This window comes from Hipposideros armiger, unplaced genomic scaffold (genome assembly GCF_001890085.2).
Source record: "Hipposideros armiger isolate ML-2016 unplaced genomic scaffold, ASM189008v1 scaffold_897, whole genome shotgun sequence".
In the NCBI taxonomy this organism is placed as follows: domain Eukaryota; kingdom Metazoa; phylum Chordata; class Mammalia; order Chiroptera; family Hipposideridae; genus Hipposideros; species Hipposideros armiger.
The window spans coordinates 383,356-407,422 of NW_017732247.1; the positions used below are offsets into that span (position 1 = coordinate 383,356).

Below are 24,067 nucleotides of genomic sequence, written 5' to 3' on the forward strand. Positions count from 1 at the left end.
CGTGCGTGCTGGTGGCCTGAGCTTTGGAGCCTCAGACCTGCAGGACCAGAGCTCAGGGCCACACACGTCGGATGGAGTCGTGCCCGTGGTACGTTTGGGAACAACAATGGGGACAGCCACCTGAGCGCACGCCGCAGATGCAGAGCTGGGAGGTGGCAAGGGCGGGCGGCAGCACCTGAGTGTCCTCTCTAGGGCCAGCCCACTGTGGGAACCTCTGTGCAGGCGCCTGGCGATGCTCAGGGCCTCAGTCCTCACCAGCTACGGGAGCCCCTCTTCCCCCCAGCTCCATGCGCCTCAGCTTCTGCATTTTCCTTTTCTTCCCATACTTTCTGAGCAGTTTAACTACCTTTGACAAATTCTAACCTCTGTCTTCAAAGAGAAGAGAAAGATTTGTCCTGATTAGGCCCGCTGGGAAAGGGGGCAGAGCAGTGAGTCAAATCCCCTCAGAGCAGGGGAGCAGATGTCGGGGAGCCCCAACTCACCCCGCCCCGCCCCACGTGCCTAGGGCCCACACCACACCCACCATGCCCATACCCAGTCCTCTCCCCGACCCCAGGTCTGGCCCCGCCCCCCACGGCCTCACCTTCTCCAGGAGCAAGTTGCCGCGCTCCTTCAGCAGGCAGCTGATGATGACACTGGCGGCTCGGGAGCAGTTCTTGTCGGGGTCTCCGAGGCTCTCAAACAAAGTGAGCAAGAGGCTGATGAGCTGATCTGGCGGGAGGCGCTTCGCAATAATCTAGGAGAACAGTCGTGTCAGAACAGAGGGTTTCCAGGCACAGCATCTGTGGGGAGAGCCCGCACCACTCCATCCGGCGTCCCTCCTCCAGCCTCCCCACTGCCTTCCTGGCCCTGCGCCTCAGGGGGGTGGGGGGCAGGCGCGGTGGTCCCCTTCCCCCACTGGAGGCTGGCCAGGCCCCTGATGGCGCCTGAGGGCAGCTGGAGGGCAGGGTCAGGGCACCCTCCTGGCTCCTCCTGACCCATGGGGTGGGCTGGGGGTGGCCCTGCCGGTGCAGCCACAATAGAACTCTCTAGAATACAGACGTCGCACCATGGACGGCCCAGCCACAGGCCCACAGGGTGCTCAGCCCCCCAGCAGCCCAGCAACAGGTGCCTTTCCCTCTCCCCCAGCACAGCAGAGCGGCAGACACTAAAGCACGAACAGCATGAAGGGGAAACACCTCGCTGTACAAAGACGATGCAGAAACACAGAAGCTGTGAACAGCCAAGCAGTCTGACCCCAAGCACAGTCACTGCTACGCCTGCACCTGCCCAGCCCCCACGTTCCCCCAAAGGGCCCTGCTGACCCCCTCCCCCTTCTGCAGGAGAGAAAGCCTCCGGACCCCTGAGGGCCGCTCCCAACACCAAATGAAGTAACAGCACCGCCCTGGCCCTGCTGTGGGAGCCCACAGGGCGGGCTGGGCAGCTTTCTCAGCCCCTTGGAGCCAGGAGCCAGGTCCTCACCACGCCCTCCCTGCTGGGCCTCAGAGGGTGGCCCCAGGAGTGCAGGACATTGCAGAGGTGATGCTGGTCAGACAGGTATGTCTCTGAATGAAACCTGACCATGTGCCCCATCCATATCCCGAGCCCACGGGCCCCATGGGGCACCCCGTCCTCGCGCCTGCAGAGCCCACGCGGCCTCCTCCCTCTGTGGACACGCTAGCAGGTACCTGGGCTATGCTGTGGCAGGTGTGGAAGAGGATGGCAGGGTCGGGGTGCACGAGGCCATCTTTGAGGGTGAGGAGCCGCTCAGCGACGTCGTCCCGGTAATCACGGGAGAAACCTGCGGGCAGGAGGGAGCGTGGAGAGGGCAGAGGACCACCTGGCCACCTGAGGCCCAGGCTCTGCTCCTCACCCCTCCGCACCTCTGCCCAGCTGGGGGCTCACCCTCGTAGCCCAGCTGGAGGTACAGCAGGGAGTAGACGCAGCTCACAGCTTCCCGGCGGGTGGCAGGCCACAGGTCCGCACACCGTGGGGAGAACAGGCCGACGAGGAGACCCAGGTTGTGGAAGGGCACCAGGGCCTGGAGAGGCGGGGCAAAGGGGTGCTGTAGGGACACTGGGGTGGGCAGGAGTGTGGCCAGGAGGGCCGCCCCTGTCCACCCAGCCCTGAGGCTTCCCTGTGGCCAGCAGCGCCCCTGCAGGGTCGCCTGCCACCCCAGCGTGGGCTCCACACAGCTCAGCTCTGACCACACCCTAGGCGGGAACGAGAGCCAGGAGGTGTGTACAGGCACAGGGACCGTCAGGCGGCGAGGCTGAGTCCCACGTGCAGCAGAGGGGGCAGGGCTCTTGCTGACCCAGCCAACCCTGTGGGAGTCACTGCCCAGGAGGCAAATGCCCATAGAATGAGGGGCCACACGAGACCCCTAACTAGGTCTGGTCCCGTTTTCCAAAGCCTTTTCTTCTCTCCTCAGATAAGGAGCTTTCCCCACCCTGCTCGTAGCAAACTGCCTCTGGATGTCAGTTACCACCCCACACACACTCCTCGGCCTCCCCACCCCACTGCCCCATCCTCATCCTGGAGTCACCAGCATGGGAGCTGAGAGGAGGGGAGGCTGGAGGTTGGGAAAAAAACCGGGGACCTGCTGCTGCTCCTCTCAGTGAGGTCAACTATCTGTCACGTCACACACAAAGACAACTCGAGTTGCACTGGGGTTCTGTGAAAGCCAGAACACAAAAGAACCTGAGTGGGAAAAGCCCATCTACACGTGTGCAGAGGCGAAAACCATCGAGATACAAGACAGATCTGGTCCCATAAAGGATGTGGACACTGAGTAGCTCAGTTGGTTAAGAGCTCGCTCAAGAGTTTGAGCTCTGAGCAACAGCGGTTCGAGTCCCGGCCCGAGCTGAGCAGCCGCTGAGCTGCCAACATGTGGCAGGATGGCTCAGCTAAAAAAAATAAATAAATTTAAAAAATTAAAAAATAAAAAGGTTAAAAGAAAAAAAGAATCTGGACAGCAAGAGAAACAGCCTACGATCATTCCGATAGATGACAAAAGGGACTGACAACATCTCGTCTCTGTTCCTGACCAAAGTCCTGGTTAAAGTAAATCTGGGTGCTGTGGAACACGAGCATCAACACTGCCAACTAAACCACGCGCTGTGCTCGACAGCGGGACTCTGCCATAGGCTGAGGCTGCCATCAGTTCTCATCCTGTTCTAGACGTGCTAGACAGAGAAGGAACTAAGATGTGTAGGTATTGGGGGGAAAAGCCAAAATCACCAGCGTTTATAAACGCTTGACTGTCTATCTGAAAAGCACAGGAAATTAGCTCAAAACTCATTAGAAGTAAGAAAGGAATCTTATAAAGTCCCGTTACTAAGTATCCAAACCCTCACACTTTCCCACACACCAGCAGTAGCAGTTAGGGACAGTTGGAGAGGAAGTTACACTGATGGTGGCAGCGACACCACCACCTAGGAAGCCTGGAGGCCGATGGAGAGACCGGCTGTTACAGACATCGCTCAGTGTCACAATCACAACAGGAATGTTTTACGACTGTGTCCCATTTACCCGAAAATCACCTGGATTAGCAGCCTTGTCACAACCACAGCAATTCTGAAAACGTGTAGCAATGAGCTCCCAAGTCTCTCCAAATATTAAAATACACAACCACCCTGTGGCTCAGGGGCAAACCCTGCCCACGCCCTGCAACCGCCCCAAGTATCTGCCTTTTCCACAACATCCCACAGTCACATTTCCCCGTCTGTGCCCAAACTGCTGCTTCTGCCTCAAATGCCCTCGTTTTCGCCTCCTGCACCCAGTTCCCCATCACCCTTTCCGTTACTTGGGGGACACAGCACATAGTCCCGGCTGACGCATGGGCTCCCGAGGACAAGGGTGCCCATCAGACTGGACTCCAAGTGGCCTGCCCTGAGGACAATGCCTGGCCCTGCCACGTCCTCGTCCATGTCTCCAGAAAGAGGACAAGGGGGACAGGAACGCGTGCAGGGCGGTGGCTGGAGGGCAGCCAGAAAGCCCGCTGCGCACTCAGGACATGAGGACTGCACACAGCAATCATCAGCCCAGGGACCCAAGGACCCAGGGACAGAACGGGCAGGGGACTCACGCTGACGTGCAGGTGCTCCAGGAAGGACTGCAGAAGGCAGGAGCTCACGCCAAGCGCCCGCATGCGCTCGTGGCCCCGCGGGGACTTGATCCATGGGCTCAGGTGCTGGGGAAGAGGCGGGCTTCACATAGATGCCAGCTTGGGAGACAGCCCAGGAAGCAGGAGCCCGTGCACCACCAGCAGCTCAGCATCCCTGTCAGGCCACCCTTCCCGGCTTTGAGGGACAGCAGGCTAGGTCGGAGCAGGCAACCCTGCGCTCACCCCTGTTCCATGCCTGTCCGGCTGGCCTGACTCACAGACACGGCCACCCCAGGCAGACCCAGAGCAAGCCTGGCCTAGAGGGGTGGAGTGTTCCTAGAAGTGGGCCAGCCCCAGCCCAGCCCAGCCCACTGCAGTGCTGAAGAGGGCAGGAAGGAACCAGGACTGCCACGGCCTGCCCATCCCGCGGTCTGGATGGCTCACACCAGGGGCCCACGCAGGGCCTCTTCCTCCCAGCACCACTCAACGGAGGAAATACAACGCCAGGTCCCAAGTCCCCACCTGGGTCAGGGCCCACCCATCCCATCTGCAAACTTGCCCAGGCAGGAGTGAGGCAATGCCCACTTGTTCGTAGACCCCCCCCAACGTTTTCAGACAGCACCAAACTGCCCCTGTGCCAAGGAGGGCCTGGAGAAACCAAGAAAGGGTGGCTGCCAGGTGGGGCCCCAAAGGGTGCACACCCGCTACACACCTCCACCATCATCTGCAGGCCATGCGGGGTCATGTTTCGCCGTAGGAGGCTCGTCAGCAAATCCTCAAGGGCGTGCATGGTGTCCGGATACAGGGACTGGAAGATGAGGCGCCGGTGCCACAGGTGAGCCCACCGCCCACAGCGGCCTTTCCTCTGCCCCCCCACGGACGCGGGCCAGTGGCGAGGGGCCCGCAGCGATACCTCCTGGCCGCCATCCTCCCCCTCGGGCTCGGGCAGCACTGCCATGACGCTGTGCAGACAGCTGTGGATCATGTCGGCCTGCTCCTGCTCATCCAGCGCCGGCTCCAGGGAGCTGAGCCGCGAGTTAAGGGCCAGCCCTGCAGCCCCCACCACCGCTCGCCGGAAGCAGAAGCATTGCGCACAGCCACCCCCCACGCACGGTGGCACCCCAGCCACGCCGGGAGGAAAGGATACACCAGGTAAGTGCAGGCCAGCATGGCCTTCTTGCGAATGGGTGATCTCAGCGAGTCGGGGGGCTCCGCCTTGATGAACTCCTGCGGGAGGCGGCCACATGACTCAGCCCCTTGTGGGAAGCGCCAGCTTTTCCCCGCCAGCCTCCCATCAGGCCATGGTTTGGCCACCTTTGTGCCTCAACTCAAGCGGGCCTGGGCCCCTCAGGCACGCCGCCTCCCTGGGGCCTCCTCAGGCCCACCTCCCTGTGTGCATCGCACCCTCCACCTCCCTAGGACCCCCCAGGTCCCACACAGTGCTTACCATCATCTGTGCCACCAGCTCCACTTTCCGAGAGAAGTGGAAGGAGCTGGCCTGCGTGCTGCTGCAGATGGCCTGGCAGACCATGCACACGCTCTGGACGAGGCACAGCCTCAGGGCCGGGTCCTGGAGGGACAGTGGGCTGCAGGAGGCTGCCAGTGCCTCCCCTGCATGGTTCTGCTCTGAGGTGGTGGCGACTGCCTCTTGGCCGACAGGGCTGAGCCCAGAATCGGGGGCTGCCCATGGCAGCAGAGGCCAGACCACACGCCCTTTTCTTTCTTCAGCCAGAAACACACTCCCTTCTGCTCTTAAGGGCCCTAGCCAGTCCTCCTGCTCCAGGCAAAGCCACAGGGACAAATGTGGGGCCGAGACGGTACCCTGAGGCAATCAGCTCCCTGCCGGGCCCAGGCCTGGGGGGCCCTGGATCATGGCCTTGGGTGGACGACTGCAAGGAGACGGTGTGCTCTGTCCACCTGCACCTCCTGCATCCCACAGTGTGGCTGGGAGGGTCCCCCAAAGTGGGAGGAGCAGGAAGCACACCTAAGATGAGCCCAAGCAGAATGGGGCTGCCCCTGCCTGTCCCACCAATTTGGCCTTGTGGGGCTGGGGAAGGGGATGAGGACAGCTGTTCTGTGGAATTCATGGCGCCCTTCCCCCACTCTAATGGTCTGGGGAAAAGGGGCAACTAGCAGAACAATGACATCCCCAGCCAACCCCAGGAGACCGGAGGGTCTGTTCTTCCAGAGGAGGGCCCGATAGCCCCAGAGGAGGGCTTCCAGGTTAGTGCCAGAGATTCCAGAAGGGAAATGTGTTAGTGCAACCTGAGGTGGCTGTCCTGGCTTCAGAGCTCAGCCCTGACGCAGGCACTCTTGGAGAGGCCAGCCCCGTGAGCCCCTGTGAGTGCTCCCCCACCCCCCGCTCCTGGCCCTGAAGCTCACAACCCAGCCCAGAAGAGAGAGAGAGGCATAGTCCAGGCTTAACTTAACTCCTACACACTGTACCTTGGTCTCTACCTTTATTCCCAGAACCTGAACAACAAAAAGTGAGATGCGTTAAAATGTGCAGCGCTGGCCCCAGTGCCCGCCCAGGCACCCACCCAGGCACCCACCTTGGTGCTGAAGCACTGGAATATGTTTCGCAGGATGTCCGATTCCGCCCTGGCCAGCACCAGCTCACGGGGTGCCCGGGCTGCCACGTGTCCGTAACACAGGATCAGTGTGCCCTTCACTTTCTCCACCTCATTCTCACTGCGATCCTGAGACCAGAGGATGAGCAAGATGTCACTTATACAGCTAACCACCCCCCACAGGAGGCCTCACACTCAGACTCCCTCAGTCCCTCTGGTGAAGGGCAGAGCCAGTCAGCAACATCACAGGCTTAACCAGGTGAATGGTGCTGCCCAGCCCCAGGGAGAGCCCCTTGGTCAGGGACAGAGGAAAGGCCAGGCTCAGGCCCTTTGGGGACCAAGCTGGGGGGCACACGGGGGAAGGGCTGGGGAGCCAAGTCAGGGTCCCCTCCGTCCTTGGAGCCTGTTCACACCTACGCACACGGGAAGTGTGGGCCAGCCCTGCACGCCCAGTCCAGCCCTGAAACTGTAACTGGAACCAAGAGAGAAAACCGAGGGCCGAGGGCTGGGGTGGAGGTGCACGGTGCAGTCCACCCCTCCTGAATCAGCCTTTGGCAAGACAGCGGGTTCCGTCAGCCACCAGGGGGCAGAGGACAAGCAGACTGCTGTTGGGACGGGAGAGGAAGCAGCAGCCATCCTTGCCGCTGCGCCCCTCACTTCCCACCACTGGCAGAGGGCTGCCTGGCCCTTGGCACCAGCTGGGAGCGAGCCCACACATGCAGCCCCGCCCTCAAGGAAGCTGAGTCTGGATGCAGCTCCCAGCCCCGGCCTGCAAGGCAGCCTGAGCCCAGGAAGCTCCAGGACCCCCCACGCCCAGGACCGCAAAACGCAGGATGCCACAGCTGAGACAAAATCACGGACCCGTCCTCTCCTGACCTCCTCCCCAGCCGTCAGCCTGACTTCTGTACCTTAAAAATGTTGAAAATGCCAATGGATTTTCTGAACACATCCGACCTCACAAACTCCTCCAGCTGGGCCAGGGTGTCATCCAGGTGGGAGATGGCACAGATCCCAAAGCAACAGGCGAGGCCCTGGAGAGGCACATGGGGGCACTCACACCTGGGTGGGGTGGGGTACACATGCACCCCCCCACACACACACACAGTGCACAGCACACACATGCACACACCACACGGCACACACATGCACATACCACACGATGCACGGCACACATATGCACACACCACGCGGCGCACGGCACACACATGCAGACACCACACAGCGCACGGCACACACATGCACACACCACACAGTGCATGGTACACATGCACATGCGCACACGCTGGCCAAGAGGACGGCTGAGCACTGTCAGCAGCCTGCAGGCCCAGGGCTGCCCGGGGAAGGTGCCGGCACCTCACGCTCGGCCTCCTCCTGGTATCTGGCCGACTCCAGCAGCTCCTGCAGGTGCTTCCTCACCACGTCCTTACTGGAAGCGGCACCCAGGGTGGTCCCCACACATTTATACAGGAAGTTCTGCGGCAAAGCCAGGGAGCATAGCTGTGCTGGCACCACGTGCACCAAGTGTGGAGGCCCAGCACTGCCAGCCCGACGAGGGAGGGTCTGTCGGGAGCCCACAACACAGGCCACTGCACAGAGCCAGCAAATTCTGGGCACCATCTGAGGAGCAGGAGGTGGGGACCCTGGCTCCTGCGTCTCCCAGCCACCAGCCACTATGAGGTGGCTCCCAGGCTCTGGCAGGGTCACAAGGGCGAGAGACAGGCTCAGGCAGCAAGTGACACAGAATCAAGGCCCAGGAACTCGGACCTAAAGACCATGCCCAGAAAACCTGGACAGGCTATCCCCGTCCCTGTCACCTTATGCTGGGGTGTCCCCCTCCCTGTCAACTTCTAGGTGTCCCCATCCCTGTCACCTTCTCCTGGGGTGTCCCATTGTAGCAGGGTAGCTGTTTGCACATCTCCAGGCTCAGTTGGCAAACCCACGTGTTGTCAGACACAACAGCCAGAGTGTCCCGAAGGAACTGTGGGCAGAAGCAGCACCAGTGAGAGGCCCAGAACTCAGCCCCCAACCTGAGGCCCAGGGGTGTCACACAGTGACCTCGAGGTGGTCCCATGCCATGGCTCTGAATGGTCTGTGGATGACCTTTGCGTCCAGGCAGAGAAACCTGGGTGGCCAGACATGCAATGGGCTAGGGGCACAGACAGCTCTGGGCCAGGCGATGGATGGGACAGAAGACTGCCGTGGCCAGGACAGCTCAAGGACCCCTGTAATTGGGCCTTGTCACAGCAGGGTGGGCAATCTGCGAGGGCAGCAGACAGTCCTCACCCCAGAGACACCCGCCTGTCCCTCTTTCCCTCCCCAGCCACACCACTAGGTCAAGGCAGGCGTCACAACCCTAGGGAAGGTACAGCGCCCCAAGCTCTCCCCACCTAGGCCAGAAAAGGTCTCCAAGCCCAAGACAAGCCACACCCTCGGTCTCTTCTCCCTTCTCTCACCACCAGCAGCTTTTCTTCCCATTCCTTCTGTGACAGGTTTTCCTCAGTGTGTTCTGAAATGACCAGTCCCAGTCAGTCTGGCAGGCAGGCCCTATCACTACAGGTAGGAGGGGAGTGCTCAGAGTACCCTGCCCAGGCCCAGCCCAGCGCCCCACACCTGGCCCAGGCCCTGCCCCACCTTCCAGACACAAATGGAGTCCAGAGCTGGGCCCACAGCCCAGGTGACACCCAGCAGGAAGCGTCCTTTGGCCTGCTGTCCAGACCCTCTCCTGAACCACGGCGGGGGCTGTTTTCTTCCAAGTTACAAAACCCTGGTCCCCACAGGCCAGCATTGCCCCTGACTGGGTGGAGGGGCCCGCCCACCTCCCCAGGCCTCACCATCCAAGTACTGCAGCAGCAGGGGGATGGCTGTCGCCCACCGCCGACCCAGCAAAGGGTGGATGTCCCGATGCAGTACGTTCAGGAGCCCCAGCGAGGCCGCCCCACGGCCGTCCCCCAGGTAGGGGTTGGAAGACACAGCCTGCAGGAGGCAGAGGTGGGAGCTCGCAGCCATGCCTGGACCACGGGGTGCTGGGATGGAGGCAGTGAGCTCCCTCCCCCAGAGGCAGATCCCCAAAATCCCAACAGGAGAGCCTGACCAGCCCCCACTGCAAGGCAGCGTCCTCTCCTCTCCTCAATGAAAACGCTAGGGCAGAGAAAACGCGAGGATGGAGACGGGGGCGGCGGGGTGTGGGGGGGCACACGGGACAGGACGACGACTCAGGGGAGAGACCCCTCCTCTCTTGATGGCCCTTGGAGGGTGCCGGCTGTCCAAAAGGTGAAAGCAGAGAACTGCGCCGCGCCGCTTACCAGAAGCCTCGTGGCTATGGCGTAGGGAGACGGCAGGGTCACTGCAAAGGACACGACTGGCTCAGGGAATGCCCGCCGGGGGCGGGGTCAGGGGACTGGGTGGGGGCGGGGTTAGGTAAGGGGGCGGAGCCGGAGGCGGGGACAGGGCGGAGTCCGGGATTGGGGGTGGTTAGGGGCAGGGAGGGTCCCGGGACTGGCCCGCAGGCTCCGCGCACCGTGGCCGTCGTACTTGATGAGGAGGGTGCCGGGCCCTGCCTCCTGCCTCTTCCCGGCCAGATGCACCAGGCTCCTGCACAGCGGGGTCAGCGCCCCGGTGTAGCGCACGGGAGTGAGGAATTGCAGCAGGTGTGGCCAGAGGACCTGCGGGGGGCGCCGGGTACGTCTCAGGGGTGCGTCCGCAGGGGTGACAGCCTCAGAGGGCCTACCCCGCAGGCACTGCAGCGCCGTGGGCGGTTGGCGCGCTGGGTGGCCCCGGAGCACCCCGCACGGTTCAGAAAGCGCTAGGCGAAGGGGCCAGGCAGGGAGTGGTCAGTCACAGGGCGCGAGTAGCGCCCGCACACTCACGTCGCTCATCCTGTCCACCGTGGTGCTGACCAGGTAGAGGGTCCTGACGCTGATGGCGCGCACGCTGTCCGTCGGGAGCTCCTCGCTGTCCGGGCCAGGCTTCTGAGGCTGGGGGTGGGGGGCAAAGGCAGGGCACTGTGGTGGGGCGTGGGCTCTGGGCCGCGAGGACACAGCCTGTATGGAGGCTGGGCAGACCAGTAAGCGGGACCAGCATGGGAATGACCGGTTTTATAAATGCTTTGTGGGGCCTTCCACCCATGCTTTCAAATACCAAAAGCAAGCAATGAGCAGAACAGAAATCTGGGAACCTGCAATGACTGCAGACTGCAACACCTCTCACTTAGAAATCAAGGGCCAGGTGGAAACAATTGGGATACTTAGGCCTGAATAACAATGTTTAAAGCATGCTCTCAAAATATACTTAAATGCACATGAACAACTTTGAAAGCCTAACCATCCATATTGGACCAAAAAGAATATCTCGACAAACTTAAAAGCAGAAATAAGCCTGGCCAGATTCAATGTAGACAATGCAATAAAATTACAAATCTACAACAGCCATGGAAAGCTGTCCACCTAGGCAATGTTAAACAATGTTCTTTTGGCAATGTTCTTAAATCCTAAAGAAATGCCAGGTTACGTTGAAAGTGCAAACTATCTGACCGTCGACGCTGAGACAACATACAAAGTCCGCCACAAGCAGAAACATGAGGACACACGGACCAAGAATATAAACTTAACCTGAACAACACACTGTAGGTACGAAAATATAATATGAACCAAGAACATGGAAAAAATGTGAAAAATTATAAGAACTGAAGTGTACAATTTGCGGACATTAATAGTGAAATGGTTACTGCTGAGGAAGAAATTACTGACTTGGAAGACCAGATTGAGGACTTCAAAGAAAGACAAAGAAACAGACGTGCTAACGAGCAGATAACAGAATACATACTGGGATTAGAAGTAAAGATGGAGAGCCAGAAAATCCAGAGAAATAAAGGACGCAATTCCTGAGAGATAAAAGACAATAAGGGCTCATCTGAAAAGGGTCCACGGAGCTGGAGGCAAGGACAGTTCAACGTGACCCGGGACATCTTCCTGCGCCAGAAGGTGAGGAGAGGCTGGGAGAACGATGGGGCCAGGCCCCAAGGACACAGGCCACATTCGGCTCAGAGTGACACCAAAACCAATGACAGAAATGGATATAGACCACTGCATAAAACAGTAACCCATGAGTCCACACTGAACTATATAGAATTTATATGCTAAAAATTACAAAATACTGAAGAAAGCAACCAAAGAAAACCTAAATAAATGTAGAGAGGTACCATTTTCATGAATTGGGAGACTCAATATTATAAAGATATCAATTCTTCCCAAATGGTCTACAGATTCAACACAATCCCAATCATAATTCCAACAGGTTTATTTTTGTCGAAATCAACGAGATGATTCTAAAATTTATACGGAAAAATCAAGGACCTATAGCAGCTGAACACACCTCGAAGATGACGGCAGCTGGAGGACACACTGCCTGACTTGAAAACTTACTATGTAGCTATAGACATGACAGTGTGGCACCAGCAAAGGGACAGACACAGATTAGTGGGACAAAATAGAGGCCATACAGTCACTTGATTTTTGACAAAGATACAAAGGCAATTCATCGCTGCAGGAAGAGGAGGCTTTTCATGTGGTGAGAGCACTAGTTGCCCATATATGCGAAATAGTGAACCTCGACCCAAGCTTCACATTCCCGCTAAAATCAACTCAAAATGGATCATAGACCTAAGTGTAAAACCTAAAACTTCTAGAAGAGAACACAGGAGAAAATCCTTGTGACCTTGGGTTAGGCAAGGATTTACTAGGTAGGACACGGAGATTATGATTTATAAATTAAAAAACTGATAAGCTGGACTTCTAAAATATTAAAACTTCTGCTCTTTGAAAGATACTGTTAAGAAAATAAAGATAAGCATGCTACAGAGTTGTCAGAAAATAGTTACAAATCACAAATATGACAAATGACTTATACCCAGAATATGTAAAGAACACTCAATAATGAGAAAACAATCCAATTCAAAAACAGTCAGAAGATATGAACAGACACTTAATCAGAGGGTACATGAACAGCAAGTAAGCATGTGAGGAGAAGGTCGACATCACCAGTCATCAGTGAAATGCAAATTAAACCCAGTGACATATCAACCCTTAGGCTTAAGAAACAGACAACACTGACCAAAAGCCCCAAGTGCTGACAGGGACGTGGAGCCACAGGAGCCCCCACACATGCCCTTGGGCACGCAACATGGTGCGGCCACTGTGGAGGGCAGTTGGCAGCTCCTTATGAAGTAATCCATTAGCCCCAGCAGTCTCTCAGGGTATACGCAGGGTGTACCAACACATGCTCTCGCAGAAACCTGTTCCCAACTGGTCACGTGACTCCATTCCTTACTGGAAATGATTTAAATGTCCTTCCACTGCAGAGTGGTCAGGCGTAAGACAGAATTCTGCTCACAATAAAAATGAACAAATGGGGCCAGCGGAGTGGCACGTTGGTTTGGGACCCCAGCTCTGAGCAGCAGGTACCCGGTTTGGATCCCACATTAGGGCCAGTGACACTGCACCCTCTAAAGCTAAGATGGTGAACAACAGCTCGACCTGAAGCTGGGCTGCCCTGAGTCACCAGCGATGGCATAGGCTGCAGCCCCTGCTGCAGTGGGCTGCCATAAGCTACCATGAGTGGCTGGCAGCCGGCGTGAGCGGCCTGCAGCCAGCGTGAGCTGCCAAGAGCCACTGTGAGTGGCCGTCCAGCAGCCGGCGACCGATCTGCCTCACCCGGGAAGAGTGCAACGATAATACCAACATGGGCCAGTGAAGCGACATCCTCCACAACTAGACTGAAGAACAAAAGGACAGCAACTTGTCTGTTCCCCTTCCCCGATTCCCCAACGCTGTTCCCCTGCCCCCCAATTCCCCAATAAAATCTTAAAAAAAAAAAAAAGAACAAATGACTGGTCTATGTGACAACGCAGATGACCTCAAACACATGACACACAAGAAAGAAGTTAGACTTGGAGGGCTCCAAACTGCACTTAGATGACATTCTGGAAAAGGTGAACCTTGGGGACAGAAAACCCAACAGCTGCCAGGGTCCGGGGTGGAGAGGGGCTGGCCACAGGAGGCAGAGGGAGTTTGGGGTGCTGGAATGCTATTAGTCTTGACGTGATGTGGAGGCCGTGGGGCTGTGAGCTCAACCGTACACTCCAACAGGTGTGTTTTACTGTATGCAAATTACACTTCAATAACCCTGACTTTAAAAGAAAGTTGGGGGGTGGAGGGGGGCCGGCCGAGTGGCTCAGTTGGTTAAGAGCTCGCACAAGTTTGAGCTCTGAGCAACAGCAGTTCGATTGCCGGCCGGAGTCGAGCTGCCAACAGATGGCAGGATGGCTCAGCTAAAAAAAAAAAAAAAGTACAGACAAAACAGCAAAATAATAATAAGCAGTAAATAATTCTAATCAGTAACTTACATTCCTCCAAAGACATTCTAGGGGACTCTAAGAACCAGCAAGGCTTCTGGGGCCCCCTTTTCTCTCTCACACTGCCTTTGTACCTCACGGTTCCAGAATCTATCGGGCTCACTCGCCTGTCCGGGTCCAACGTGACAACCCTGCTCCGCCCGTGGATGGAGCCCCGCGCCCCTGCAGGCACACGGCAGGGCCTTCACCACTGCTCACCTCTCCCTGCAGCATCAGGCCAACTGCCAAAGGCCACCTTGTCTCACCCACAAGTCGTTTGTTTTTAAATATTTCATTTCATCACGGATGTTTGAAACACACGCAAAAGCAGAAAGACTGACAGCATGTCCACCCAGGCTTCCATCTGCAGACAGCTGCTGCTCTCAGAATCCTTTAAGCCCCTTAGATCTCCTCCTACTCAAAATGTGGATGAGGACTCAGACTTCACAGTAGAGTCTCCTTTATCAAAAGGAATTCCAAGTGCATTTCCCACCATGGGAGTCTGTCAGTTCTCTAATGCAGAGAGAGATCTTCAAGTCCCCACACACTGGGGACTAACAGCTAAGATGGAGGATTTCGCCACGTCTCCCTTGCTCTTCCTCAGCAAGGACCTGGATTTGCTTAGTAACTTTTTAAATATTAACAGAAAAGCCCCAAACAGATCCAAGTGCCTGTCTGCCTCTCCTTTCTGAGTTGTGGGAACTGAGGAGACGAACGACCGCGGTGCCGAGCCCCGGCTAGAAACCGGAGTAAGCTGCTGGGCGCACAGACCGAGGCCGCGCGTGCGCCTACACACCTGCGCTCCGGGGACCCGGCAGCTTCTGGGGACCACGCTCCCCAACAGAGAAGGCAGGTCCTGGGCCCCAGGGAAGGTGAGTCAGGCGGCCCCTCACCTCCGTCTCGGGGGGCAGCGCGCACTGCTGCACGACGTACTCGATCATCGCCTCGCCTCCAGGCTGCTCCAGGTAGCCGTGGTGCGCCATGGCACTGATCACCTGCACCACTGCCCGCTTCACCTGCACAGAGCCAAAATCAGGGAGGGGCTCAGAGGGAGAGCTCCCAGACCGTCCCTGTGGAGACATGAATCTCTCCCTTTTCTCTGCCTGCACCTGTGCCTGTAACTACACCTGTATCCTCACCTGTACCTACCTGTACCCACACCTATACCTTCACCTGTATGCACACCTGGACCCTCATCTGTACCCAACCTGAACCTACCCATACCCTTACCTATAACCACCTGTACCCTAACCTGTACACACACCTGTACCCTTACCTGTATCTGCATCTCTATCTGTGCCTGCACTCCCACCTTCCTCACAGGTCCTGGACTACACAGGTGGCCTTCTAGCCAGCCTGAGGATGTGCTTAGGTCCGGGGGGCCCGCTCTCCTGCCCCCACACCTGCCTCCCCTTCTGGAGCAGGCTTGTGCTTCTCTGTGCCACCAGCCCTGCTCTGCCTCCCGTTTTGGAGGCCCCACAATCTGCAGTTGTTGCCCCAACACCCCTGGGAATTCTAACCCTCCATCCAGCCCCACTCAGTGATTCCGCCTGGGGGCACAGCCAGGTCACGATGGCCCAAAACAGCACCCTCTTCCCAGAGCTGGCACCTCCTCCAGGCCACGTGGCACCAGCTCGGCCTCCCGAGGGGCGGGAGACGCAGGTCAGCCATGCAGGCCTGAGAGACGGAGGCCCCAAAAAGACCCTGGATGCAGGCTGGGGGTTGCCCTGGGTGGCAGCCTCCATTCATGCTGTCACATCGCTGCCCATGACTCCATGAGGAGAGGACAACTGACAGCTCCATGTTGGAGCCTCCTGGGCCTGCCCCAGGCACCTCTTCCCCTGGTGGAGGTTGTACTGTGTCTTTTGGGTGTCATGAGCCATAACTGTGTGTGACAGCTCTCATGAGAATCCTTCTAGAGCAGCGGTTCTCAACCTGTGGGTCGCGACCCCTTTGGGGGTCGAACGACCCTTTCACAGGGGTCGCCGGGTACTCGTATGTGGGCGTATCTGCATGTGGGCCTGGAGACGGATAGAGGAGCAGTGTCTCGGTTCCTAAGACCATCGAAAATATGTGTTTTCCGATGGTCTTAGGCGATCCCTGTGAAAGGTTGAGAACCGCTGTTCTAGAGGATTCTCGAACCTGAGGGTGGTCTTGGGGACCAGTGCCTGCCTTCACACCTGGGGAACTGTATCAGGAGTGAGATGTGGGGAGTCCTAGACATACTGCCCAACAGCGCCAGCCCCACACACCCTCTGATGCTCAGGTCTGGCTGAGGGGCAGCCTGGACAGTGGTGGCTTCAGATCCAAGCCCGGCCACATTCCCTACAACTGCTCACGGTGGAGCTCGGCTGGCCCCACGATCTACCTTGCTGCTGGTGTCCAGAAGAGGAACCCTCATGGAGGAGAGGATAAAGGGCTTCTTAACTTCCATCTGAGCAGCTGCAAGAAACAAAAAGATGGCTCAGTGTCGCCACTGAGGCCGAGGCCAGCCAGCTTGTCCACCACCACGAGGCCCAAGGCCCCGTCACCAGGGATCTGGCCTCAGCGTGGGCCTCCACATGGGAGAAGCAGGGGAGCATCTAAGCAAAAGCCCAACCACATCTCCCCAGGGGACCAATGACTTTTTCCCCAAATAACATTTTACTTCATTGAAAAGCAATAAGGTTGGTGGTGTACGGCTGCAGAACAGTTAAGGAAATGTGAAACAAGAACTTTATAGCCAGCAAAACGGACCACCAAGTACAAAGGCACAAAGAAACTATTATCAAAAACCAGAAATCAGGACTATGTTCCCATGAGTCCTTCCTGTGGAACCTACTAGAGAATGAGCTTCAGTGACCAGAAAGAGCAGAGGCACGTGCTCAGGACAGAGGGCAGCATCATGCCTGCAGTTACCTGGGGAACTGGGACCAACAGAGGGACACATGCAGCCACCAAACTCATGCAGACACCACACGCAGCTGCTACGACAATGGGGGGACGAGGAGTGCACCTGCAAACTATGCTTCGTATTCTTATCGTCTCATAGGCGGTAGCAGCACCAGCGCTGCTCCAGGGTTAGGTTCGTGTGTTACAGGAGACAAAACGAGGAAGTGTGGGATGTGCTAAATCTATCAACCCAGAGAGCCAGATTCCCGGAGTGGAGGAGCAGAGAAAAGAGAGGAGGTAAAAGCTCTGTAGTGTGATGACTTGGAAGTGTCAGTATGAACTCTTAAGGGATTTTATCTACCTACCTGTCTGCTGATGGAGGTATTTCCTAGCTATATGTACTGAGAAGGCCCACAAACAGCACACCTACACGTAATAAGCCCCAGCACCAAACCGCTGTATTAAAAGACAATTTCTCACTAAAGGAAATCTGGGCTTTTTAGAGAAATGCTGATTCCATGCTGGGGCATATAAGAGATTGCATCTATACAAGATAAGCCTAGAACATCAGCTGTCAAAGGACCCAGAACTTGAAGAGGTGTCCCCTACCACAGATGATGCAATTTGAATTTCACTAATGATAAGAATTGCAATGAATTGAAGTCCATGAAATATGTTTAAATCCACAAGCCCATATATTTTTTTTTAAAGAGAAATGGTCACCTTTGGAAGATGATAGAGAACCAATCTATTATCCTAAAAACTGATAAATAAAGCAAAAGAATCAAGGATGGATCCTCCTTCCCTATGTGAGCCACAGCTCTGGGTAACCAAACAATAGATGAGGACAGTGCCTCTTAATCAAGTATTCCAGCGAATCGATGAACAAGAAATTACCGAATCAGAGCATCAGCAACCTACCCCTCCACCCCCCCACCCCCGGTGCCGCCAAGGTCACAGGACAGAGAAAATCAGAATCACGTGCCTCCCAGTCTGGCCAAAGAATTGAGCTGGAGCCTGACCCTGCCTCCAAATTCAGCTTGCAAGAAGCTCAGAAGGAAGACAGACATGTTGGTATTCTCCTGCCACGCGGTCAGCTCACCTCAGCTGTGGGGTCTGCAGGCCGAGCGGCCCAGGTGCTTCCTCAGAGAAGGCACACGGGAAAGACAAGGGTGGATCTGTAGCTTACAAGAGACTTAAATATGGGGGTTGTTTCATGGGGACCGAGATTCACTTTTGCCATATAAGAGTTCCAGAGACGGACGGTGTGATGATTGCACAACAGTGTGAATGTACTCAACGCTACAAATGATTAGGATGGTGAATTTTGTATTTTGCAACAATTATAAACAAACAAAAACACCAAGACTGAGACTCCAAAAGAGGGAGAGAGTAAGTATAGTTGACCCTTGAACAATGTGGGTGTTACGGGTGCCCACCCTCTGCACTGTTGAAAATCCACGTACAACTTTTGACTCCCCCAAAACTTAACTACCAATTGACTACCAATTAACTACCAAGCCTTATCAATACCATAGTCAAATGCCACATATTTTGTATGCTATAGGTATTATATAATATATTCTTACAATAAGCTAGAAAAAAGAAAATGTGGGGTGGCCGGTTGGCTCAGTTGGTTAGAGCACGGTACTCATAACACCAAGGTTGCCGGTTCGATTCCCACATGGGCCAGTGAGCTGCGCCCCCACAACTAGATTGAAAACAACGACTTGATTTGGAGCTGATGGGTCCTGGAAAAACATACTGTTCCCCAATAAAGTTTAAAAAAATTTACCTTTCAAAACATGTATATTTTAATTAAAAAAATATTAAGAAACTCAAGGAAAATACACTTACAGTATTTATTGAAAAAAATCTGCATTGTGTACCCACACAGTTCATACCAGGTTGTTCGAGGGTCAACTGTATATATCACTTTATTATTTATTTATTTATTTATATATGTGTGTGTGTGTGTGTGTGTGTGTGTGTGTATAGCTATATATCACTTTTTTAATGGGCGGGACTAAACTGAAACACCTAAGCGAATACTGTAAAACTACAGGGAAGTGATTACTACAAACCAGAGGAACCATTACTTATCAGGTGGGTGAAGGGTTGTCAGTGGAACAGGATGCAGGAAAGGGGCATCTGGGGAGACAAGTCCAACTGAAGAGAACTAGTTGTAGATACAGAGGTGTTTGTCTTAGAATGAGTCATTAAGCCACACATTTGTGCAGTTTCTGCCTGTGATTTGTCTTATAATAAGAAGATTTTTTAATGGAGATGAACAATCTGACGTACTCTACCAGATTTAAAGACTTATTATAAAGCAACAAGAACTGAGAGAGTGTGATACTGGTGTACGATCAGTGGTGCAGAACTGAGTCCTGGAATATACCTGCTAATATAAAATGTTATGGGCTGAACTGTGTGCCCCTCAAATTCAGATTTTACTTGGAGCTAGGGTCATTGCAAATACAATTAATTAAGTTAGGATGAGGTTACACTGGAATAGGGTAGACCTTTAATCCAGTACTTCTGGTGTCCTTACAAAACGGGGGATTTAGGACCCAGGGAGATGCCTGCAGAGATAAGATGAAGTCAGAGATCAGGGTGATGCTTCTACAAGCCAAGGAACACCAAGAATTGCAGCAACCACCAGGAGCCAGGTGAGGAGCATGGAACAGATTCTTCCTCACAGCCTCAGAAGGAAAGGTTGCCCGCTGACACCGTGATCTTAGAGTCCAGATTCCAGGCTGCAACACAATACATTTCTATTGCTTAAGCTACCCAGTCTGTGGTATTTTATTAAGGCAGTCCTAGCAGACTAATACATATGGCCACTTGACTTTCTGCAAAGCACTATAGCAATTCATCACAGATATACAGGCCTACCTAAAAAACCAAAAATCCCAAATAAACAATCTAACTCTACACATGAAGGAACCAGAAAAAGAAGAACAAACAAAACCCAAAGTGAGTAAAAGAAGGGAAATAACAAAGATCAGAATGGAAATACACAAAACAGAAATTAAAAAAAAATAGAAAAGATCGATAAAACTAAGAGCTGGTCCTTTGAAAAGATAAATAAAATAGACAAACCTTTAGCCAAACTCATCAAGGTGAAAAAGAGAGCCCAAATAAATAAAATCATAAATGAAAGAGAAGTTACAACTGACACCACAGAAATACAAAGAATCATTAAAGACTACCACCAGGAACAATTATATGCCAACAAATTCAACAATCTAGAAGAAATGGATAAATTTCTGGAAGTATATGAGGTCTAACAAGTTGGCAAACTTGCACCGAAGTTGTTAACCTTTTTGATATCAGAGGGATTATTCATTATGAATTTGTGCCAACTGCACAAACAGTTAACCAAGTTTACTATTTGGAAGTGCAGAAAAGGCTGCGTGAAAAAGTTAAGACAACCAGAACTTTTCGCCAACAATTCATGGCTCTTGCATCACGACAATGTACCAGCTCACATGGCTCTGTCTGTGAGAGAGTTTTTAGCCAGTAAACCAATAACTGTATTGGAACATCCTCCCTACTCACCTGATCTGGCCCCCAATGACTTCTTTCTTTACCCAAAGATAAACCAAATATTGAAAGGACTTTTTTTTGTTTTAACTTTTATTGGGTAACAGTGTGTTTTTTCCAGGACCCATCAGCTCCAAGTCAAGTTGTTGTCCTTCAATCTACTTGCTGTTTTCAATCTAGTTGCGNGTGTGCAGCCCACCATCCCATGCGGGAATCAAACCGGCAACCTTGTTGTTAAGAACATGCGCTCTAACCAACTGAGCCATCCGGCCGCCCACCAGCAGCTCAGCGGCAGCTCAGCTCAAGTCATTGTCTTCAATCTAGTAGCAAAGGGTACAGCTCACTGGCCCACGCAGGAATCGAACCAGCAACCTTGCTGTTCACAGCATGCACTCTAACCAACTGAGCCACCCGGACGCCCTAAAAGGAGGACATTTTGATGGCATTCAGGGCATCAAGGGTAATATGATGACGACAGCTCTGATGGCTATTCCAGAAAGAGTTCCAAAATTGCTTTGAAGGGTGAACTAGGTGCTGGTGTCGGTGCATAGCTTCCCAAGGGGAGTGCTTTGAAGGTGACCGTAGTGATATTCAGCAAGAGGTACGCAGCACTTTTTCTAGGATGAGTTTGCAACCTTAATTGTCTGACGTCGTAAACCTTCCAAGACTGAACCAGGAAGAAATACAAAATCTAAACAGACCAATTACTAGCAATGAAATTGAAACAATCATCAAAAAACTCCCAACAAATAAAAGTCCAGGACCAAATATCTTCTCAGGTAAATTCTACCAAACATTCAAAGAATTAATACCTACTCTTCTTAAACTATTTCAAAAAACCAAAGAGGAAGGAACACTTCCAAACTTATTTTATGAAACCAGCATAACCTTGATACCAAAACCAGATAAAGACATCACACACACACACACACACACACAAAAAGAAACTTACAGGCCAATGATGAACATAGATGCAAAAATTCTCATAAAAATATTAGCAAACCGGATTCAGCAAGACATTAAAAGGACCATACACCACAACCAAGTGGGATTCATCCCAGGCGTGCATATTGATTTATGATTCAATACCCATAAATCAATGTGATACATCACACTAACAAAATAAAGGATAAAAACCATGTGATCATCTCAATAAATGCAGAAAAAGCATTTGACAACATTCAACATCCTTTTATGATGACTCTCAGCAAAGTGTGAGTAGAGGGAACACACCTCAACGTAAAAAAGCCCATAGATGGCAAACCCACAGCTAACCTCATACTCAACAGTGAAAAGCTGAAAGCCTTTCCTCTCAGATCGGGAACAAGGCCAGAACGCCCACTCTCACCCCTGTTACTTAACATAGTATTGGGAGTTCTAGCCAGAGCAGTGAAGCAAGAAAAATAAATAAAAGGCATCCAAATCACAAAGGAAGAAGAAAAACTCTCATTATTTTCAGATGACAAGACTCCACCAAAAAACTTAGAAAAAGTGAATTCAGTAAAGTTGCAGGATAATCAATGTACAGAAATCTATTGCATTTCTATACACCAGTAATGACCAGAGGAGAGATTAAGAAAACAAGCCCATTTATAATTGCATTAAAACACATAAAATACCTAGGAATAAATGTAACCAAAGAGGTAGAAGATGTGTACTCTGAAAACTAGAAGACACTGAAATAAGAAATTGAAGAAGGCACAAATACATAGAAGGATATACCTTGCTCATGGGTAGGAAGGAGTAATATTGTTAAATGTCCTTACTACCTAAAGCAATATACAGATTCAATGCAATACCTATTACAATACCAATGGCATTCTTCTCAGAATTAGAACTAATAAAATTTATATGGAACTACAGAAGACCCCAAATAGCCACAGCAATCTTGAGAATGAAGAACAAAGTTGGAAGTATCATGCTCCCTGATATCAAGCTATACTACAAGGCCACAGTCATCAGAACGGCATGGTATTGGCATAAAAACACTCCTTCATCAATGGAACAGAATAGAGCCCAGAAGTAATCCCATATATGGTCAATTAACCTATGACAAAGGAGGCAAGAATATACAGTGGGGTAAAGACAGTCTATTAAGTAAGTGGTGCTGGGAAGGCTGGACAGATACGTACAAAAAAATGAAACCGGACCACTTTCTTACACCATATACAAGAATAAACTCAAAATGGATAAAGATTTAAATGTTAGACTAGAAACCATAAAACTCCTAGAAAAAAAGAGAGGAAGTAAACTCTCAGACATGACCCTTAGTACTATTTTTACTGATATATCTCCTCAGGCAAGGGAAACAAAAGCAAAAATAGAGGCCAGCCAAGTGGCTCAGCTGGTTAAGCGCTTGCTCAAGAGTGCGAGCTCTGAGCAACAGGATTGCTGGTTTGAATCCCACATGGGTCAGTGAGCTGCGCCCAAGCTGAGCTGCCAACAGGTGGCAGGATAGCTCAGCTAGTGAGAGCACGTGCTCCTAAGAACTAGGTTGCCTGTTTGAGATGGTTGGCTATGCCCACCTGCAACTAAGACTGAACTTGGCACCTTGAGCTGAACTGCCGTCCGGATGGCTCAGGGGACAGAGCATGCGCTCTTAACAACAAGGCTTCCGGTTCAACTCCCGCATAGGATGGTGGCTACGCCCACCCGCAACTAATTGAACACAGTACCTTGAGCTGAGCGGTGTGACTGGACTTGGAGCTGAGCTTGCTGCGCCCTCCACAACTAAGGTAGAAGGACAACAACTTGGCTGTTCCCCTTCCCCAATTCCCCAACATTGTTCCCCTCCCCCAAATACCCTCCTCCCCCCAAAAAAGCAAAAATAAACAAGTGGGGCTGCATCCAACTAAAGTTTTTGCACAGCAAGGAAACTATCAACAAAATGAAAAGACAGCCTACTGAAGAGAGAAGATATTCACCAATAATACATCTGATAAGCAGTTAATATCCAAAATATATAAAGAATTCATACAATTCAACACCAAAAGAACCCAAATAATCTGATTAAAAAATGGGCAGAGGACCTGAATGGACATGTCTCCAAAGAGGACACAAAGGTGGCCAGTAGACATGTGAAAAGATGCTTCTCGTCTGGATGCTTCCATCTAATTGTGAGAAAATCATCAGACACATGCAAAGTGAGGGACCTTCTACAGGACAACTGGCCTCTATGCTTCTAAAAGGTCCATGTGTAAGAGACAACCAACCAACATGTGACCCGGCATCGAGGGGACGCTGGGGCAGACACCCAGTGATGCCTGTGCTGACTCTGGGACATCAGCCCCATGGCATGTGGCCAATGCTGGGACGGGGTCAGGGGCGCAGTGTCCAGTGTCTGCAGCTGGGTGTCAAAGGCAGGTGCAGCTGATGGCCCTCAGCTGCTGGGCTGACAGTTCTATTGCAGCTTTTCAAAAAGTTTGCAGTTTTGGGCCGGCGCGTTGGTTAAGAGCTGACTTGGGATGCCAGAGGGCCCCAGTTCGGATCCCACATATGAGGGCCAGTGACACTGCCCTCTACAGCTAAGATGCTGAACAACAGTTCAACCTGGAGCTGGGCTGCCGTGAGTCGCCGGCCATGGTGTAGGCTGCAGCCCCTGCTGCA

At 53.1% G+C, this 24,067-nt stretch overlaps 1 protein-coding gene across 12 annotated transcripts in view; it reads right to left on the bottom strand.

Annotated features, from left to right (window-relative positions):
• MROH1 (maestro heat like repeat family member 1) overlaps positions 1-24,067 on the bottom strand; it is a 55,062-nt gene that overhangs the window by 12,004 nt on the left and 18,991 nt on the right. For 9 of the 12 annotated variants that reach the window (XM_019630286.1, XM_019630285.1, XM_019630276.1 and 6 more), the window contains 20 exons: positions 16,410-16,483; positions 14,935-15,057; positions 10,521-10,628; positions 10,172-10,316; positions 9,957-9,997; positions 9,486-9,627; positions 9,108-9,160; positions 8,525-8,632; positions 8,008-8,127; positions 7,563-7,685; positions 6,637-6,783; positions 6,530-6,556; positions 5,532-5,654; positions 5,232-5,311; positions 4,998-5,109; positions 4,797-4,892; positions 4,067-4,171; positions 1,885-2,020; positions 1,668-1,780; positions 584-736 (listed from right to left, as the gene is read on the bottom strand). In XM_019630286.1, the coding sequence (XP_019485831.1) occupies positions 584-736; positions 1,668-1,780; positions 1,885-2,020; positions 4,067-4,171; positions 4,797-4,892; positions 4,998-5,109; positions 5,232-5,311; positions 5,532-5,654; positions 6,530-6,556; positions 6,637-6,783; positions 7,563-7,685; positions 8,008-8,127; positions 8,525-8,632; positions 9,108-9,160; positions 9,486-9,627; positions 9,957-9,997; positions 10,172-10,316; positions 10,521-10,628; positions 14,935-15,057; positions 16,410-16,483 (2,129 nt within the window). Of the gene's footprint in view, positions 1-583; positions 737-1,667; positions 1,781-1,884; positions 2,021-4,066; positions 4,172-4,796; positions 5,110-5,231; positions 5,312-5,531; positions 5,655-6,529; positions 6,557-6,636; positions 6,784-7,562; positions 7,686-8,007; positions 8,128-8,524; positions 8,633-9,107; positions 9,161-9,485; positions 9,628-9,956; positions 9,998-10,171; positions 10,317-10,520; positions 10,629-14,934; positions 15,058-16,409; positions 16,484-24,067 lie in introns of all 12 variants that reach the window. The other 3 variants (XM_019630287.1, XM_019630281.1, XM_019630284.1) reach the window with 2 other exon arrangements.